This window comes from Anser anser (assembly GCF_964211835.1).
Source record: "Anser anser genome assembly, chromosome: 23".
NCBI classification, from domain to species: domain Eukaryota; kingdom Metazoa; phylum Chordata; class Aves; order Anseriformes; family Anatidae; genus Anser; species Anser anser.
Window position 1 is genome coordinate 4,927,891 of NC_139744.1, and position 20,699 is coordinate 4,948,589.

Below are 20,699 nucleotides of genomic sequence, written 5' to 3' on the forward strand. Positions count from 1 at the left end.
ACTTCCGAAGCAGATCGAACTCCTTCATATGCTGCCAATATCTCCTTTTCAGTTGGAGTATAGCGGGCTTCAGATCCTTTGTATCCCCGACTCCAAAACCCCAGGGGTCGACCTCGAGTTTCCCCAGGTTCTTTCTGCCAGAGGCTCCAGGTGGGACCATTCTCCCCGGCTGCGGTGTAGAGCACATTCTTTACATCTGGTCCTGTTCGGACTGGCCCGAGGGCTACTGCATGAACTATTTCCTGCTTAATTTGTTCAAAGGCTTGTCGTTGCTCAGGGCCCCATTCAAAAGCATTCTTCTTACGGGTTACTTGGTAGAGCGGGTTTACAATCAGACTGTAATTTGGAATATGCATTCTCCAAAACCCCACGACACCTAGGAAAGTTTGTGTTTCTTTTTTGCTAGTTGGTGGAGACATAGCTGTTATCTTGTTGATCACATCCATTGGGATTTGACGACGTCCATCTTGCCATTTTATTCCTAAAAACTGGATCTCTCGTGCAGGTCCTTTAACTTTATTCTGTTTTATGGCAAAACCGGCCTTCAGAAGGATTTGGACTATTTTCTTCCCTTTCTCGAAAACTTCTTCTGCAGTGTCACCCCACACAATGATGTCATCGATGTACTGCAGGTGTTCAGGAGCTTCCCCCTGCTCCAGCGCAGACTGGATCAGTCCATGGCAAATGGTAGGGCTGTGTTTCCACCCCTGGGGCAGCCGATTCCAAGTATATTGGACTCCCCTCCAAGTGAAAGCAAACTGTGGCCTGCACTGTGCTGCTAGAGGGATGGAGAAAAATGCATTAGCGATATCAATTGTGGCATACCACTTGGCTGCCTTTGATTCCAGTTCATACTGGAGTTCTAGCATGTCCGGCACTGCAGCACTCAGTGGTGGCGTGACTTCGTTCAGGCCACGATAGTCCACTGTTAGTCTCCACTCACCATTAGACTTTCGCACTGGCCATATGGGACTATTAAAAGGTGAATGAGTCTTGCTGATCACTCCTTGGCTCTCCAGTTGACGAATTAGCTTATGGATGGGACTCAGGGAGTCTCGGTTGGTGCGATATTGCCGCCGGTGCACAGTTGTGGTAGCGATCGGCACTTGCTGTTCTTCAACCCTCAGCAACCCCACAACAGAAGGGTCCTCTGAGAGACCAGGCAAGGTAGACAACTGTTTAATGTCCTCTGTCTCTAAGGCAGCTATGCCAAAAGCCCAGCGGAACCCTTTTGGGTCCTTGAAATATCCTCTTCTAAGATAGTCTATGCCAAGGATGCACGGAGCATCTGGGCCAGTCACAATACGGTGCTTTTGCCACTCATTACCGGTTAGACTCACTTCAGCCTCCAATACAGTTAACTGCTGGGATCCCCCCGTCACACCATAAATACAGATGGGCTCTGGCCCTTTATAGCTTGATGGCATTAGAGTACATTGTGCACTGGTGTCTACCAAAGCCTTATACTTCTGTGCGTCTGACGTGCCAGGCCATCGAATCCACACAGTCCAATAAACTCGATTGTCCCTTTCCTCCCCCTGGCTGGAGGCAGGGCCCCTCTAGTCCTGGTCAGAATCTTCGTTTCTGTGTCTAAAGGACTGCCTGCTGGAAGTTGGAGCAGCAAACTTTTCAGAGAATTCCTTTTTCCCACTTGTTTTCCTTTGCAATCCACGTACCCGTGCCTCTAGGGTCGCAGTAGATTTTCCATCCCATTTTCTCATGTCCTCTCCATGGTCACGTAGGTAAAACCACAGGGTGGCGCGGTGTGTGTGCCCACCATATTGTCTTCCTTGCATAGATGAACGTTTACCCCTAATAGCTGAGACACTGGTTTGTACAGGTGGGGAGGAAAATAATCTCTCTTCAAGTTGGTGGATCTTTTCAGAAAGTTTCTCCAAAGTATTCTCTTTTAGCTGGTGGACACTGTTTCGTTCAGGTGGAGGGGAAGATAATCTTTCTTCAAGTTGGTGGATCTTTTCAGAAAGTTTCTCCAAAGCATTCTCTTTTAGCTGGTGGACACTGGTTCGTTCAGGTGGAGGGGAAGATAAATTCTCTTTAAGTTGGTGGACCTCTTCAGAGAGTTTCTCCACAGCCGAGACACAGGCCTGTAGGGAAGAGGAGAGATTTCCTTCGTACTGCCGGAGTAATTTAGCCACTTCATTCACTGGGGGATTCTCCTCCGCTTTCCAGGCTATTATCGCCAATGAGCTGGCATATGATGATGGTGCACTCCGTACAAACTTCCGCCACATAGGTGGTGTACACTGGACTGCATCTGGATCTGCGGATGTTTGTGCGTCGTCTAGGTCCTTATAAATTACTTTCCGTACGGCCAATTCCCTCAGGTACTGAATTCCCTTCTCCATGGTGGTCCATTTGCCTGGTAGACATACAAGTTCTTCCTTGAAGGGATACCTTTCCTGCACAGCTGACAGGAGACGCCTCCAGAGGCTGTGAGATCGTGCTCCATCTCCAATTGCTTTGTCAATGCATGCGTCCCGAGCAAGGGATCCCAGCCGCCTGGCTTCCTTGCCCTCTAATTCCACACAATTGGCTCCAGTGTCCCAGCACCGGAGCAGCCAGGTGACAAGCTGCTCACCTATACAGCGACCAAAATCTTTTCGCACATCTCGTAGCTCACGCTGGTATAGAGTCCGGGTAGTTACTGTTGATTTTTCGACACCCTCATGCTCATCTTCAGTCTCCTGCACCTTTGATGGCTGGTGTAGAGTCCGGGTAGTTACTGTTGATTTTTCGACATCCTCATCCTCATCTTCAGTCTCCTGCACCTTTGATGGCCCAGCCTCGTCTTCACTATGCCCAGACTTAGCCGAAGACTGTTTGCGTTGTAAACGACCTGAGCCTCTATACCATTTCTTCACCTTGTCTACAGGGGCAACTTGCACTGCTACAGCTCGTTTCTCTAATCCAGACACAGGGTCTGCCACAGGGGTTGGAATACCCTCTGCGGGGTCAACTTGCACTGCTACAGCTCGTTTCTCTGACCCAGCCACAGGAGTGGGAGCAGCTGCAGGAGCTGGAGCTGCTGCAGGGGCTGGAGTGGCTGCGGGAGCTGGAGCTGGAGCGGCTGCAGGAGCTGGAGCAGCTGCAGGAGCTGGAGCTGGAGCTGGAGCGGCTGCAGGGGCTGGAGCTGGAGCGGCTGCAGGGGCTGGAGCTGGAGCGGCTGCAGGGGCTGGAGCGGCTGCAGGAGCTGGAGCTGGAGCGGCTGCAGGGGCTGGAACTGGAGCGGCTGCAGGGGCTGGAGCGGCTGCAGGAGCTGGAGCTGGAGCGGCTGCAGGGGCTGGAGCTGGAGCGGCTGCAGGAGCTGGAACTGGAGCGGCTGCAGGAGCTGGAGCTGGAGTGGCTGCAGGAGCTGGAACTGGAGCAGCTGCAGGAGCTGGAGCGGCTGCAGGAGCTGGAGCTGGAGCGACTGCAGGAGCTGGAGCTGGAGCGGCTGCAGGAGCTGGACCTGGAACGGCTGCAGGAGCGGGAGCTAGGTTGCTAGTAGCATCAATTGCAGCTCGATAGGCACAAGCCAGACCCCAGCACGCTACAGTGATTTGTGTCACTTTGGAACTGCCAGAGTCATGACACCTTTTTTTCAAGCATTCTGCCAGCTTTTTAGGATTTTGCAGTTGTTCAGGGGTGAATGTCCAAAACACTGGAGGTGACCACTGCTCTAGAAACCTGCCCATATCCTCCCACACTCCCTGCCACTCGCAACTATCCCGCCTCAAGACAGATCTCCGGATGAGATTCCTAAGTAGTTGTTTAACCCTCCACAAAACCTGAAGCGCATTCAGGAGACATAACAACAAGAGCAGGCTGGTCTGAGTATCCCAAGGATATTCAACATCTCGGAGAACCACCGTAACTAGCTCGGGGGATAAGAGGGTGGTGGTGAAGGAGAAAGGGAGAGTGAACAGGTAGGGAAACATGTCTTCCCCTGTCCCCTTCACAGATTGGCTCCCTAACGAAAACAGGCAATAGGTGTAATTGCTAATAGTTTCCGAGATATGGTTTCCAAAGTATAGAGTCGACGTCAGTGCTGAGTACAAATACCAGGTTAAAGTCGTGACCAGATATTTCATCATTTCATAAGCCATTGCTATACCGCACAGTACCATAACAATCTTAAACCAGGGCCCGGAAAGGATAAACAGTGCAACAGGGAGCACATACAGAAAGTAACGCACCATAAAACTCAATTTGGAATACAGGCACAGCAGACTGGAGATTAAGGCAATCAACATCGTGACTAGCAACTATTAAGCAGGTCCAATACTTATACCAATTTTAGTTTAACACACTCTGGTCAGATTTGTCGATATCTCAACCCTTCGTGCCCCACGTTGGGCACCAAAAAGGACTGTTGTGGTTTAACCCGGCTGGCAGCTAAACACCTCACAGCCGTTCCCTCCCCCTCCCCCTCCCTCTCTGGGATGGGGGAGAGAAACGGGAAAGTGAAGCCGGTGAGTTGAGATAAAGACAGTTTATTAAGACAGGAATATAATAATAACAATAATAATAATAATAGTGATAATGATAATAGTATTAACAATAATAATGTGTAAGAAAACAAGTGATGCACAATGCAATTGCTCACCACCCGCTGACCGATGCCCAGCCTATTCCCGAGCAGCCGGCCCCCCCACCCCGGCCAGCCACCCCTATATATTGTTTAGCATGACGTCAGATGGTATGGAATACCCCTTTGGCCAGTTTGGGTCAGCTCAGCTGCCTGGGTCTGTCCCCTCCCAGCTCCTGCTGCACCCCCAGCCTGCTCGCTGGCAGGACAGAGCGAGAAGCCGAAAAGTCCTTGGCCTGGTGTAAACACTGCTCTGCAACAATTAAAACATCAGCATGTTATCAGTGCTCTTCTCATCCTAATCCAAAACATAGCACCCTACCAGCTACTATGAGCTACTTTACTCTGTCCTAACTGGAACCAGGACAGCACTATGCGAGAATGCCTCTGGGCCGGGATGCTCTTTGAAGGACCCTGTCATGAGCCTCCTAGCACAGCCTCCACATCCACCCTCAGCAGTTGTCTTGGCTCCTTTCCGATGGGGTAAGCAGGCTGCTCCTCACCTACCCATGCGCTCTGCTTCCTCCCCGTCCTCTTTCCCAGGTGCATCTGCTGCCCAAGTCATGTCCTGCTACAACCAGTGCCTGCCGTGCCAGCCCTGTGGCCCGACCCCGCTGGCCAGCAGCTGCAACGAGCCCTGCGTCAGGCAGTGCCAGAACTCCACCGTCGTCATTGAGCCCTCTCCTGTGGTGGTGACCCTGCCCGGACCCATCCTCAGCTCCTTCCCGCAGAACACCGTTGTGGGATCCTCCACCTCTGCTGCCGTTGGCAGCATCCTCAGCTGTGACGGAGTCCCCATCACCTCTGGCTGCTGTGACCTCTCGGGCATTTCCAGCCGCTACGGTGGCAGAAGGTGCCTGCCCTGCTAAAGCCATGGCCCCGGGGTTCTTCTCCCAGGAACTATGAACATGGTTCTGGACAAAGGAGAAATCTTCAGGCCCTTGCTTTCAGAATGACTGACCTTCCTCACCTCCTCTGGCAGACATTGGCAGGAGCCAGACCAGGGGCTATCCTGAGTTTTCTGAAAACATGGCCCATGTCTCTATTTCCATCCCTCCACCAACCTCCTTCTTTCCCTTTTCTTGTGTTCTTCTGCTCCCTTGGACTGTGGGGCTCCTCAGAGCCAGCCCTCCCACTGCGGTAACAGCAGACACATGCCCTGCATGATCTCTGCCATGGGCAAGGGATGCTGTCTATTTGTTGGCCCTGGTGATTCCTGCACTGAGGGGCCTCTGCTCAGAGTGACCTGCTTTTCCTCTGTACAGTCATTAAAGATTTCTGCATCCCAGCCTTGTTTGTAAATGTTTCTTCCCTCTGCATATGCCCTCCTGAGCTGTCCAGGGAGAATGTAGCGGTGGGGGAAAGACCAGGGAAGGAGTGGGGCATCCATGGAGAAAAAAGATTTTACAAAGCTAAAGGTGAAGAAAGGACGAGGGTGGATCAAAGCGGCCATGAAGGAGCTGAGATTGGTTCTGAAGGAAGGAGAACAGTTTGGTGGAAGGAGTGTTAACGTGTTGTTTGTATTCACTGAAGAAGAGCTTCTGCAAAAGTGGCTTCTGGTATGGAAGATGAGCCCTCAGGGATCATGAGGCAAAGAAGCAAAATATTCCAGTCACTGGTTCCTTGAGGTCTATTTCGTCGTCTGTTGGCAGGAACCTGACACAGCGTGGAAGGTTTGGCAAGGACAGTGGCAGTCTGCAGGGCTTGCAGGGTTGTTCCTTCAGTCGTCCCTGGGAGCCAGAGCCTTCGGGTGTCCCAAGAGGGCTTTGGGGCCAGACAGTGGAGTAGGCAGGTGCAGGCAAGGCAGACAAGGAATGGGGGAGGTGGCAGAGTAGATGTAGGTATCAAGAAAAGAGACATGCAAGCATGTATCCGGGGCATATGGTTCAGAAAGGCCAGCTGTTGGGGTGAGGACATTCTCCAGCAAGGGGAGCACAGAAAGTAGAAGGGAAGGGTGGAAGAAGAGGGAAGGAAACTCTGCACATCTTGGAGTGCCCTGAAAACGAAGTCTGATCCTCTGAGCCGTGTGTCAAATTTCAAAACCCATCAATTTGCAGGCCTCCCTCTGTAAGGTGTTAGTGACTTGAAAGAAGCAGTGGGAGCAGAACTGCGTGGAGGTCTCTCTGGTGCAACACACAGCTCATGCAGTCAGGTGTGCTCCAGTCGCCCGACATCAACATTACTAGATGTGCCGTCCTGCCCCCTCACACCCAGCTGGGTCTGACCTACATCGGACCCTCAAAGAAGGATGAACTGAAGGGTCTCGTCGGGACCAGGGGAACCCCGGTGCTGCGGGGCGAGGTGGTCCCGGCGGGCGGAGCGGCAGCGCCCCCTGGGGGCTGTGCCCCTGCCTCGCCCCCGCCACACACGCCCGGCCCCGCCCGCCACGGTTCCTGCCCGGCCGCAGCCCCGGCTCCTCTCCCCGTGGCTCTCAGGGCGCAGTAATACACCGCCGCGTCCCGAAGCCGGGGCTGGGCGAGCCACAGGGCGCTGGACCGGCGGTCTGCTGCCACCCACAGCCACCCCTCCGGGTCTGACACTGGTCTGGAGTCTTTGGGACTGCTCACGAGGAATGCGGGGCCTAGGCCCGGGAGCTGACGGTACCACTGGATGTACTCGCCGGTTTGGATGTTGGGGTGTGAGCAGGTGATGTTGATGCCGGTGCCATCCCTGGTCTGTGCCCACGGCTCCTGCTGCACCTGGGCTCTGCCTGTAGCCACTGCCAAGAAGAAAAGGAGGAGAAAACTCATGAAAGGGCTTTTCTACTACTGAAATTGTCATGTGGGGGGAGGGAAGACGAAAACGGTTGACAGCTGATGGGAGCATTTTCTCAGAAGAAAGCACACAAAGACATTTCTCCGGGAATGGTTATTTGGGGACCAGGTCGGAGCAGGGCTGTTTGGAAGGAGGGTCCGAGCCGAGCCAGGAGGAGAAGGGAAGCAGGCAGGAACGAGTGGGGGTGTGCCGAAAGGAGAGGAGGAAGGCAGGGAGCAAGGCAAGGTGGGAGGGAACGGCCGGCTGAGCTCGCTGGAGGCAGACGGGACGGCTGCAGAGGGAGGACAGAGGGGAGCGAGGTCCGTGAGAAGCCGGCGGGCCAGCAGCGAGGGCAGCCCCGGCCCCCCGCAGCCCCCGTCCCGGCCCCGCCGCCGGCAGCCCCGCGCACCCAGGAGCACCGCGGCCAGCCCCGCCAGCCCTGCGGCCCGGCCCTGCCGCATCCCGCCGCTCCGCCGCCCGCGCCGCGCTGCCCCCGCCAGCCCCGGCTCTGCTCCGCCCGCGGCGCCTCCTCCCCGCCGCCGCCGCCCGGCGCCGCCAGCTCCGCCCCGGGGCCGCTCGGGGGCTGGCCCGGGCTGCGAGTGCTGGGCGCCTGGGGGCGGGCAGGGCTTGGGCTGCTGCCAGCGGGGCTCTGCCCGTCCTGCAGCCCAGCCCGGGATAGGAGAGGCAGTGGGAGAGGGAGCGAGAGGGAGAGGGAGCGGAGACAGCAGCTGCCCGTCTGCTAAGGCATCTCCTTTGCGAGGGGGAAGGGGAGAAGAGGGGAGTGAACGGGGTAGGAAATGAGGAGGGAGAGAGGAGAGAAGAGGGAGAGGAGAAAGCAGCTGCCTGCCTGAAGCGTCCCCAGCAGGAGGGCAGGTGGAGGGCAACGGGTTAGGTCCGTCTGGGCCTGGGAGCTTGGCACTGTGGTGCGCTGGTTTCCTGGCTGTGGCCGGCACTGTCGCAGGTGCGGAAAGCCAGCAGCAGGAACGGGTCCGGAGACAGAGTGCCCCAACAGCACCCCAAACCTCTCGGGCCCTGCTGTGTAGCGCTGCCCTTTGAGCTGTCGTCACCGGTCATAGGTCTCTGCCCAGACTGAGGGGCCCGGCTGCCCCTTTCCCCTTTACAGGCTCTACTGCTATTGAAGTTGAGCACGTACCCGTGAGACACACAGACAGTGACATGCACGCCCCATTTGGGGAAGATAAATCCAGGCCGGTACCCCCATTAGCTGCTTTTGGAGACCCCAAACACTCCTGCTGCATTTGCCTGGAGGCAGAGACCCCCCCTTCCCTGCTCCAGGAGCTGCAAGGGACACCCTGGCTCCAGCAGCTGACAGCACAGGCCAGGAGTGGCCTCACCCCCAGTCTGACTCCAGCACCTGGTGCCAAATCCACTCCTGCTGCTCCACCAGCAGCTGGCACTTTCTCCTTGCAGCACACATGCACATGGGACAGAGCGAGATTCTGCAGAGGTAAGGAAAGATTCCAGAAGAGGACAGGACAGACGGCGGTGCTCAGGTGCAGGGCCCAGCCACACAAGTGCATGGAGCAGCCCCTTTTACACCCTGCTCTGTCTGCCCTGGTGTGCTCCTCCTGGCTCTCCTTGCCCTGCATGTCCCCTCCTGGGGTTGTATAGGTCTGTCCTGCACCCATCCCAGCCTATGTCCTGGCCCACAGCTGGAGGAGGTGCAAGGCCCAGGCTGATCTTCCTGGCAGTGGCACCTGTGGCTTCTTGATAGGCCAACAACTTGTGTGAATGGTGAGGTTTGTCTCTTGTCATTGCCTCTGTGTTTGTTTTCTCTGGTCTCGGTCTCTGTATGCTTGTTGAATGCCTGCTCTTTTCTTAGCATCCCAATTGACAAGGTCCCCAATCTGATAACCTCACTGGCATAAACACATCCACAGCCTCATGTACCCCCCGCAAGTGGTGCAACTGCCCAGGTTTGGTCTCCTCACTGCCTCCCTCGTCATCTGTCGGTCAGGATTGTGACCCTGCGTGTTCTTTCGAGGTTCATGCTGTTCTTTCTCTCCACAACCCAGGGAGGTTGTGGAGTCTCCTTCTCTGGAGATATTCAAGGCCTGTCTGGATGCCTACCTGGGTAATCTGGAGCTTGGAGAGAGTCTTGATGCTGTGCCAGCACTGCTCCACGGTAGCCCAAACATTGGTGCAATGGCAGTGCTGTTCTTGCTCCAAGTGCAGAGCACAGCACTGTTGGGGCTGCTGTGGGGAACGTTAACTCCATCCCAGGCAGCCCCAGTACAGGCAAGTGCCCACAAGAGAGGAACATGTGCGTGAACATGACACAGTGTGCACTCAGCTGAGACCCCATCGGGAAACAAGCCCAACAGTTTCTGGACAGTATTTAGACGAGGTACATGGTTTGAAATGGTACCCAGAGAGACTGCACAGAGAAGGGAGATGGACTGGGAGCCTTGCAGAAGGCACTAGAGCCAGGGCTTTTGGCAAGACAATGTCAGCTTTCCTGGGCTTTGCACTTAGGCGCTAAGAAACCCATTTGTTAGCCTGAGTAGCAGCAGTAAGGGAATGTGCTGGAGTACACCATGGTGAGCACTGGTTGGTGTCAAGAGAGACAAAAGCTTCCATCTTATAAGTACAAGCTGTATGATTTCTTTATTTATTTTTTAACTGTAAAATGGAAGATATGAGAGTGAAGAAAGAAGTCTCTATGGACAGGATCTGCACTGTGTGTCTTGTTAAAATCCACCTCGCTCTGTCTGATGCTGCAAAAAAGCAAGGTCACCTGCACATGAAAGATTTACTTGCTGTCTACATTTCTCTTCTTGTTCTTTCTAAATAAAACAGTGTCCTGTTGGGCCTTTCTTTTGAGATCCAGAAAGGCCCTGAACAACCTAGCCCCCCCCATACAGACATCCCTGGATCAGAGCAGGAGGAGGCAAAACAGGCCATCAGGTTTTCCCTGAGGGCAGTGTCAGGAGGGGTAGGGTCACGGGCAGGAGCTGGGTCACCTCTGGCCAAAATATCTTTAAAGAGACCCTAAGGAGTCACCCAGGCTAACATCATTTGCCTTTCCTGGACTCTTCCAGCACGTGAGCTGAGTCTTCTGCCCACACTGACGTGTGTTGCCTGGAAATACTTGGGCCTCCCAACCTGCCACTCAGAAGTTGCCTTCTTTGGGGAAAGGGCATAAAGCAGGAAATGAAAAGCAGCATCACAGGAAGGCAACACACAGCCCATATCATTAACTGGGATGTTTTGCATGAACGAGTAGCTTGTCAGAAAATAGTCCCTGCTTCAAGGGATGCCTCTGGACATGGGGCAACTAAGGCGCACTATAAAAGGCAGCCCAGCTCCGTGCTCTCTCATCCACTTCTCTGGCCTTCTTCTCCTTGGGAACAAGGTGAGTGTGAAGCCCCTTCTTGTCCCCCTCATTCTCCAAAAGCAGACCTTAGCTCCATGGACCTTTCAGCTGCTATCAGCTGTGTTCCATGCCAAATCTTGGGGCTGCTGGTTGTGGGAGAGTCAAGGGGTAGAAGGTTTGTCATGGAGGAAGACTGGGCCTTCAGTATGATGGCTCCTGGGCTGGAGCCTAGAGTGTAGCCAGGCTCTGGTGGTTCTCTTTGAGCTCTGGCAGGATGAGGCTAAGAAGCCCTGGCACATCCCTGCACAGCCTCCAGCTCACAGCACTGCCTGTGCCTTGGTTCCGTCAGGGTGTGGTGACAGGCTGTTCCTCATGCATCCGCATGTTCTGCTTCCTCCCTGTCCTCTCTCCCAGGTGCACCTCCCGCCCCCAGACATGTCCTGCTATGACCAGTGCCAGCCATGCCAGCCCTGTGGCCCGACCCCGCTGGCCAGCAGCTGCAATGAGCCCTGCGTCAGGCAGTGCCAGAACTCCACCATCGTCATCCAGCCCTCTCCTGTGGTGGTGACCCTGCCCGGCCCCATCCTCAGCTCCTTCCCGCAGAACACCGCTGTGGGATCCTCCACCTCTGCTGCTGTTGGCAGCATCCTCAGCTGTGATGGAGTCCCCATCAACTCTGGCTGCTGTGACCTCTCCTGTATTACCAGCCGCTACTGTGGCAGCAGGTGCCGCCCCTGCTAAAGATGCCAGACAGTGCCCCAGACCAGGACCCCAGGAACTCAGAACATGCTGCTGGAGAAAAATGGACAGAAGAACAGACTTTGTGCCATTGTTTTAAGAGGACCTGACCATCTCTGGCTTGTTCTGTAAAGACAGACAGGCAGGGGCCAGCCTGGCTTCTCCGACAACGTGGCCAATGTCTATCTTTTTTGTTTTCTACTCACTCTTTTCCTCTCTTTTCTTTGTTGCCCTCTGCTCCCCTTCAAGCTCCCTGTGATGCCCCCAGAAACCAGCCTGGAGTGACCTGCTAGCCTGTCCCCACTTGTGGGCCAGGTAGTTGGGGCAACTATGCTAAAGGAGAAGTCGAACAGATTTTTGTCTGCTCATCCTGCTCAGTGTTCTGGGGACTTCCTCTTGGAGTCACCTCATTTCCCTCCTGAGACTCAATAAACATTTGCAGCAACCCTGAGTATGTCCTAGTCTGGTCTTTCCATCTGCAGAAATGGACAGGGGAGAAACCTGTTGTTTTGGTGCGATTTATCTGGGGGCACTGCCTCACTCTTTTGGGCATTGGAGGCGAGGGCACACTGCAGCATTTCATCTTTCAGGCACTGTCTCTTGAAGCTGAGGAAGACATGCCTGGTTCCTCCACAGCCAGTGGACACCAGTCCTTGACTTGTGATACCTCCACCAAGACACAGTCCCTTGATCTTGGAGGCCCCAGATCTTGGGGAATAGTGTTCCTCTTGCTTTTGTTGGAGCTGTGCTGGGGACGAAGGCCCAGACAAAGATGATCCCAAAGGATCCCAAAGGATTGCAGAAACTGGGAATGGGTAATTGTCTTGGGAATGGCCCTCTGTCTCTACTCCACTTTCCCCTCTCCTCCACCACCTGATCATGGGCACCACGTCTGCGCTGCTCAGTCTTGCTTTCATTTCCCCAAGCATGGATCAGCTTTCTTCAGGTCTGGGAACTCAGAGACCCCATAGGTGCCACAAATCCACTTGCTCCAGAAAGGACCCTCTGAGGGTGCAGAAATCCTAGGCTCCACTGAGACGTAGCAATGAGAATGGGAGCTGTTCTTCTTTACCATGATTCTAAGATTTCAGGAGATGATATCAGAATGACCTTTCATGTTGCAACACGAGCAGCAGTAAGCATCAAAGAAAAAGCCTTTTCCTCACCTAAAAGGCTCTTCCCATGGCCTCTCTTGATCACAGCCAGTCTCATTCTCCCTCCATCTCCACTCTCTCCCTCATACTCTACTTCCATGTAGACAGCCATACAAATTTTTATCCATCCTTCTCCTGGCATCCATCCACCCATTCTTTATTTCAGGACCCTCCTGGAAGTGAGCTAGAAATTACAGTCTATCAAATCCAGATTACTTTTTTTTCTCTTGTTCCTTCTTTCTTTTCTTGTATCATTTTGCAATAACCAAGTAGGTCTGAAAAAACTGGAATATTTGATAGAATCTTAATTAATTGCCAAGGCTTAAAAGAGATTTTTAAGTTGATGGAAAGTAATGCAGGAGTTCTCCTGCTTTCCCTTAGGCTATGGGGCTGTGAAACCAGGCGTCCTACACTTCATCCAAGCTTGAACAGTGAGGAAGGTCTCTGGGAGGTCTCTCATGTAAGGTTTCCTTTGGGATTTGATGCTAGAGCCAGACTGGGATGGTGTATCCAGAGGAGAGGACAACACAGGTTGGAGATGTGCAGGGACAGCCCAGAGAGAGGAGTCCAAGGAGGTCAACCCATTTCTTCAGTAGGCAGCTTTAGAAGGAAGAGAAGGGAAACCGCACAGTGCAGCCCACCTGCCTGGAAGCCCACCCCATGGGACTGTTGGAGTAAGTTGGGAGGGAGGGAAAGAGGAAGACATGGCACGTCTGCGTGCAGGGAAGCCCGCGGGTGACCAGGCAAGAATTGCAGGGCTGGGAGCTGCTGGGCCCCATCCTGTCACTACAGCCACAAACAATGCCACCACAGTGTCCCAGGCCAGCTTTGCTTGCCTGTGCTGGATCCATCATGCTCTTCAGCTGAGTCCTCTGCCACCAGTGACTCAGTCCTGGCTCAGAAATCCTGGGATCTCTCCATCCCATACTCAGAAGAAACCTCCAAGAGGGAATGGGTGTGGCATAAGCCAGGAACTGAAAATGTATCGTGGAGGGGCAAAAAAGCCACACAGCCCATGTCAGTAGCTGAGAGGTTTTCCATTCATCACAAGAATCCTAGAAAATTATCACTTCTGTGGAGGCTACTTTTGGGCCTGGGGTGGTGCAGGGCCATCAGAAAATCCACACCAGCACCTCGACCCCCTCAACTTCTTTTTCTTGGGAACCCGTGTGTCAGAAGCCCTTTCCACATGTCCTTTTCTAATAATGCTGATACCTGTTGTGCTGGGTTTTGACGATGATGGTCATGAGAGAGGGATCGGGAAAGGTGTGACTCAGAGACCATCTGGGACCTGGCTGAGTAGGATTTTCACCTAAGAGAGAGGCAGCATTCTTGTTGGTCCTGGCCACTCTTTTCAGATCATGTCTTGATGAAGACATTTTGCTCCCCACATATCCCTGTGCTCTTCTTCCTCCCTGCCATCCCATCGGGTCCCGTTCATTTGTGTATGTCAGGTTTGTTTAGATGATCTCTGACTGGATCCTCTTCAGCCAAGGGAAAGTCTTCCTTTCTCAGGACTTCCTCTCTTGTCTCCAGGGTCTGAGATTCCTGAGATTTACATGATTTAAATAAATAAATAAATACAAATAGAAAAGCAACATATTTCATAATTTTTTGTTAGAATATTCCATGTTACAGACTGTGCCCATTGCCTTGTGTTCTTTCAAGTTGTTCAAGAAGAGTTTGGCTCCATTTGTCTCTTTATCCTACCGCCAAGTGTCAGAAGCATCAAAATGCTCTTCTTTACTTTCTCTTCTGAAGACTGAAGAAGAACGGTTCTCTCTGCCTCTCCTCATGGCTCCCATTGCAGAACCTCCACAGAGAGGATCACAGCATGGTGCTAACCTACACCTCCACAAATCCTTGATAAACAGGCGCAGACAGCAGGTCGGTGATCTTTGAGCATGGGCTGAGCTTAGCAGTGCCTGCATCCCCACTTGTGTGTCTCTGTCCGAGTGTAGCTTCAGAGATACCCCAGCAGTGAGGTAATGACCATAAATGTCCTCTTTGTGTTTCAGCCATGGCTGTGTTGTTGCTGGTGCCTGCTTGTGCTGAACCACACACCATCAATAGCAGCACAGGCCCTCAGCCCATCTCATGACCATGCCCAGAGCCTGGCTCCTACCCAGCATGTGGGCCCCCTCCTTTCCTCTAGCAAGGCCAGCCTGATGTTTGCTAGCCAAGGGATGTGTGCTGTCACCCACTTATCTCACAAGCATCCCCACAGTCACAGGGATCCCTCAAAGATTACCATGGGTTCTCAGCCTGCCCAGTCTTCATGCCTGGGCCCTGGGCTCCCTTACCCACCTCTGGCTCAGACCTTTCAGGCAGTTTTTCCTCTCATTCACCAGCCAGTCCATCTTGGAATATGCTAATGCATGGCACATACACACCCCTGCTTATCATGTTAAATTCTTTAATTGTTGTGATACGATCACAGCCTTGACTCAGGCTTTACATAGAAGACCACCAGTTGCTCACTCAGTCCTCACAGGAAGAAGACGATGGTGGAGGCCTCCCTGGCCAGCAGTGATCACACGCTTTGCCATCCATCAACAGTCCTGGACTAAGTCCCACTTAGGGCTTGCTGCTGCCTTATCTTATAGACAGGGCTTGCTGTGCTGTTATTCTTCCCTGCTCCCGAACAGGTGTCACCATCTCCTGGCAACCCAGAACCTGGGTATTGATAACCCTGATGGGCTTAATCACCCTGTCAGTAGGTGCTCCCAATACCCTCATGGTGACTCAGCACTGGGGGCTTGATAACACTGGTGTCCCTTCTCACCACAACAATGGGTGTCTCCACACACTGGGGCCATTGAGAGGGAGAGACAAGGGGGCAGGGGTGCGCATTAACAGCCCCCTTCCACATTATGGATATTTGCCTTACTGTTGGTTATGCTAACCACACTGCCAGGCATCAGGAACAGGGGCTGCCACTCACACCTGGCTCACCACAAGCCCCACGTGTCCTTGCTGGGCAGGCTCAGCTCAGAGCTCCATGCAAACTGTGACGAGAGGGAGCTGCTCCTCACAGCACCCGCACCTTCCTGTATAAAGCTGCATGCTGCAGACACCAGTGTGGGCTCAGTGCACACAGGTAGACAGCGCTGTCCTGGAGCTTGGCATCCTGCATGTGGAGAAGCACCTGGGAGTTCTCCACGGAGAGCACAGTGGAGAACAACCTGGAAATTACCTGCAGCTAGAACTGAGGGGACTGGGTCACGCGCTGCTGGTACCAGAAAATTTAGAAAGCAGAGCAGCTGGTGGAGAAATTGCAGTGCAGAGTTGCATTGTGTCCCACCTGGATGGTGGTTTCCTGTGCAAAGTGCAGCACAGGTCCTTTTGTGCATGACCTGTGAAGCCAGAAAGACATTACAGCATGGCTAGACTGTGTATCCGTTCTCCTCCTCTCTCTACTGTTTCTATCATTTCAGCAACTGGCTCACTCTGCATCTCCCTTTTCATGGGCTGTAAAGTGCTGAGCTAAGTACACATGCACTCTTCTTTCTGCAGATGCTATTCAATTCCCATATCCATCTGTCAGGTTACCTGCTTTTTAGCAGTATCTCACCAGGTTTTGAGTCTATCTTTTCTCAGTCTCCCTCAGCTCTCTTAACAGTTTATCTCTCTTCCTGCAGCACAAGAGATGAGCCATTCCTGCCCTACCTTACTTCATCATTTCTTACTGCAACTTGTCCTTTTGCAACATCTCTGAGGGGTGACCTTATTAATGTTTATAAATATGTAAAGTGGGATTGTCAGGAGGATGGAGCCAGGCTCTTCTCAGTGACTTCTAATGATAAGACAAAGGGCAATGTGTGCAAGCTGGAACATAGGAGGTTCCACTTAAATATGAGAAGAAACTTCTTCACGGTGAGTGTGAGAGAGCACTGGAACAGGCTGCCCAGAGGGGTTGTGGAGTCTCCTTCTCTGGAGACATTGAAAACCCACCTGGACGCATTCCTGTGTGGCCTGATCTAGGTGTTCCTGCTCTGGCAGGGGGATTGGACTAGATGATCTTTCAATGTCCCTTCCAATCTCTAACATTCTGTGCTTCTGTGATCTAATTTCTTGCATATAATTAACTTTCTTTCCAGATCTTCCGGGAAATCATCCTACCGAGGATTACAGCCATCCCCACATATGCTGATGGTATTTTGTCCAACACATTTAGGAGGGCACAAGCTCCTATCTGTCATTCCGATCTGTTGCCTAGCAGCAACCTCTCTTTCACCATACATACCTATGAACAGTGCATGTAAAAATGCTAGGCATCTGCAAAGGAAAAGTGCAGAATCATCTTGAATCTTCAATCCATGCAGAATTCATCCCTGTACACTCGTTGCTCCTGACGTCTCCCAGACTGTCTCCCATTCCTGTCTGCAGCCCCTGCTCTCCCTAGAGAAAAGACTTCCAGTTCTTCCAGGGAGGCAGGACTCCAATTTCCCCCCTCCAGAAGTGATGTCATCTTGCCCCTATCTTGCCCTCCTGAATGTCACACCTCACCAATGTCTGCCAGTGCCATCAAGGCTGGCAGAAAAAACAGGACCATGTCATACTCTTGCCTTCACAGTAGTGCCCAGAAAGGAGCTCAAGCTTGCGAGGTCACTTCCCTCTCTGCCAGCTCTGGATGGTCACACTCAAAGAGTTGTGGTCAATGGTTCAATGTCCAGGATGAGACCAGTGATGAGAGGTATTCCTCAAGGGTCTGTTCTGGAACCGGTATTAGTTAATATCTTTGTCAGTGACATGGACAGTGGCACTGAGTCCACCCTCAGAAAGCTTGGTGACAACACCAAGAGGTGCATTTCTCACACTGGAAGGAAGGGATGCCATCCACAGAGACCTAGTCAGGCTTGAGAAGTGGACCCATGCAAGTCTCCTGAGGTTCAATGAGGCCAAGTGCAAGGTTCTTTATGTGGATCAGGACAATCCCTACCACAAACACAGGCTGGGCTGACAATGGTTTGAGAAGAGCCCTGAAGGACTTGGTGGTGGTGTTTGATGAAAAACTCAAGATGAACAGGCAAAGTGCACTTATAGCCCAGAAAGCTAACCTTAATCTCAGCTGCAATGAAAGAGGCATGAATGCCCAGTGGAGGGAGATGATTGTGCCCCTCTACTTTGCTCCTGCGAGACCCCACCTGGAGTGCTGCATTCAGCTCTGGGGCCCCCATCATAAGAAAGACACAGACCTGTTAGAGTGGGTCCAAAAGAGGGCCACGAAGATGATCAGACAGCTGGTCAAGGGGTTATGGTTTTAAATTGTCCAGCACATTTTAAAATGGTTTTAAAATTTAAATGGTTTTAAAATTTAAAATGGTTTTACGAGAGAGTAGATTTGGATTAGCTATTAGGAAGCAATTCTTTTCTATGAGGATGGTGATACAGAGGAATAGGTTGTGCAGAGAACTTGTGGATGTCCCATCCCTGGAAATGTTCAAGGCCACTGTAGTGGTGACCTGGCAGGAGCTGCTGCCCGTCAGGGACACATTTTGGAACAGTTTTCTCCTGATGGATGGACCCCCTGGTACGGGCATATATTGGAGCAGTTCTTGAAGAGCTGCTGCCTGTGGGAAGCCTGCATAGGATCAGTTCAGGAAGGACAGTATCCCATGGGAGGGACCGCACACTGGAGAATAGAAGACAGTGACTGTGAAGGAGTGGCAGATGTAAAGCGCTATGGACTGAATGCAGCCCCCATGCACTGTTCCCCTGTGCCGCTCGGGGGAAGGAGGTGGAAGAGGGTGGATGAGGGGAACGTGGTTCTAGTCCTTAGACATTTCATCCCAGCAATCTAAAGAAACTATCACTGCGGAATGGCCATGGCCTAGATCTGGAAATGAAAAGGCAGCAGTGCAGGAAACCAATGCACAGCCCATATCATTTGTTGGGATGGTTTGCATTCAAGATGAGCTTCTCAGAAAATTGTTACCTCTGCCAAGGGAGACTCTGGGCCTGCAGCAATGAAGGACTAGTATAAAAGGCAGCCCAGCTCCCTGCTTTCTCATCCAATTCTCTCGCATCGTATTCCTTGGGAACCAGGTGAGTCTGAAGCCCTCTCCTCCTCCTCTTCCAAAGTGGAAGGGATCTTGCATCAATAGACATCTCATCTGATGGTGGTTCAGTGCTATGCTGGGCCTTGGAGTTTCTTGCCATGGGAGAGGGTTGGATAGAGAAGGTTTGTGTAGAGAGAGGCTGGGACATGGGGCTGAGGTGGCTTTTGGTTTATGCACTATGCGAGAATGCCTCTGGGCCGGGATGCTCTTTGAAGGGCCCTGTCAGGACAAAGTGTTTAAGACCATGTGCCCCCGGCACAGCCTTGACACTCAGCATTTGCCTTGGCTCCTTTCCGATGGGGTAAGCAGGCTGCTCCTCACCTACCCATGTGCTCTGCTTCCTCCCTGTCCTCTTTCCCAGGTGCATCTCCTGCCCCCAGACATGTCCTGCTACAACCAGTGCCTGCCATGCCGGCCCTGTGGCCCGTCCCCACTGGCCAGCAGCTGCAACGAGCCCTGCGTCAGGCAGTGCCAGAACTCCACCGTCGTCATTGAGCCCTCTCCTGTGGTGGTGACCCTGCCTGGACCCATCCTCAGCTCCTTCCCGCAGAACACCATTGTGGGATCCTCCACCTCTGCTGCCGTTGGCAGCATCCTCAGCTGTGACGGAGTCCCCATCACCTCTGGCTGCTGTGACCTCTCGGGCATTTCCAGCCGCTACGGTGGCAGAAGGTGCCTGCCCTGCTAAAGCCACTGGCCATGGCCCTGGGGTACTTCTCCTAGGAACTACGAATATGATTCTGGACAAAGGAGAAATCTTCAGGCCCTTGCTTTCAGAATGACTGACCTTCCTCACCTCCTCTGGCAGACATTGGCAGGAGCCAGACCAGAGGCTACCCCGAGATTTCTGAAAATATGGCCCATGTCTCTCCTTCCATCCCTCCACCTACCTCCTTCTCTCCCTTTACTTTGTGTTCTTCTTCTCCCTTGGGCTCTGTGGCTCCTCAGAGCCATCCCTTCCCCTGTGGGAACAGCAGACACATGCCCTGCATGATCTCTGCCATGGGCAGGGGATGCTGCCTCATCGTTGGCCCTGGTGATTCCTGTACAGAGGTCACTAAGTGACCTGCTTTTCCTCTGTACACTCATTAAAGATTTCTGCATCCCAGCCTTGCCTGTAGATGTCATTTTTTTCTCCGTGTATGCCCACCTGAGCTGCCCAGGGAGAATGGTTTTGCCCTTGCTGGGTACAAGATGGGTGTTTAAGGAGCCTCTTCCCCACTCCCAGAAGAATGGGAGGTTGCGACACGCTGCAGAGAGTCCTCTCTTGGGCACTGCCCCTTGCAGCTGAAGAAGACATCCCTAGCTTTTGCAGAGCAAGGGGCAATCTACCCTTGCCTTGCAGCGTCTCTGCCCACAGCTCCCCCTGTCCTGCAAACAGAGAGCACAACCTCTGCTGTCCTCACGGCAAAAGCTATGAGTCTGTGGGAGGCTGCGAAGGCTGGGCACCCTGCAGGCTCTTAGGAACGGGCTTGTTCAGGACAGTGCTGTGCAGGGGAAGCAGGCAGGGACAGAAGATGGATGGCAGATGTCGGGATGTGTGGAATAAGTGCAGGAATGACCCACCGCTTCTACTCCACCTTCATCTCCCCTCTTTTGCCCCACCTCGGGGCTATGGCCACATGGGCATGTGCGGCAGGAACATGTGTCACATGTGGCCCACCCACCCGCAGCACAGCACTTGGCAGACAGAACCAGCCTGACATGGGCTGGATGGGAATCAGTCCCCTCTGTGATGCATTTCTGAGACAATGCTGGCACGCCTTTATAGACAGGTGTGAGGAGATATGCCTGGCTCTGGCATCGACTCCCAGGAGTGAGACAGGGAACAAGATAAAGGATGTTTAATAATCAATAACTTTCTTAAATATGGACTGTTAGAAGACTGTGGGTCAGAATATAATACTCTTATCCTCCCAGTTAGAAAGGCAGACGGAACCTGTCGTATAGTCCAGGACTTAAGGGCCTTCAACAGGATCACAAAAGATTTATACCCTGTAGTAGCCAACCCCTATAACCTTTTGACAAAATTAGAAAACAGTCAAGTTTGGTTCACAGTACTAGAT

The 20,699-nt window shown here is 52.9% G+C and overlaps 2 protein-coding genes across 2 annotated transcripts; both read left to right on the top strand.

Annotated features, from left to right (window-relative positions):
• Positions 1 to 3,810: 3,810 nt before the first annotated feature.
• On the top strand, positions 3,811 to 5,457 carry LOC310885846 (feather keratin Cos2-3-like; the record flags this gene model as incomplete). Its single annotated transcript, XM_083809648.1, has 1 exon — positions 3,811 to 5,457. The coding sequence occupies exon 1, from the start codon at positions 5,008 to 5,010 to the stop codon at positions 5,455 to 5,457; it is 450 nt and encodes a 149-aa protein (XP_083665774.1). The 5' UTR covers positions 3,811 to 5,007.
• A 4,047-nt stretch (positions 5,458 to 9,504) lies between these two features.
• On the top strand, positions 9,505 to 19,813 carry LOC310885822 (feather keratin Cos2-3-like). Its single transcript, XM_083809631.1, has 2 exons — positions 9,505 to 10,718; positions 18,995 to 19,813. Exons 1-2 carry the CDS (start codon positions 10,620 to 10,622, stop codon positions 19,319 to 19,321), a joined length of 426 nt encoding a protein of 141 aa, XP_083665757.1. The 5' UTR covers positions 9,505 to 10,619; the 3' UTR covers positions 19,322 to 19,813.
• Positions 19,814 to 20,699: the final 886 nt, after the last annotated feature.

Bases quoted from the DNA above. Each gene is read 5' to 3' on its own strand.
- LOC310885822 (XM_083809631.1), top strand. From the start codon at position 10,620: ATGCCTCTGGACATGGGGCAACTAAGGCGCACTATAAAAGGCAGCCCA. The intron at 10,719-18,994 runs GTGAGTGTGAAG...CCTCTTTCCCAG, and splicing joins TTCTTCTCCTTGGGAACAAG to GTGCATCTCCTGCCCCCAGA.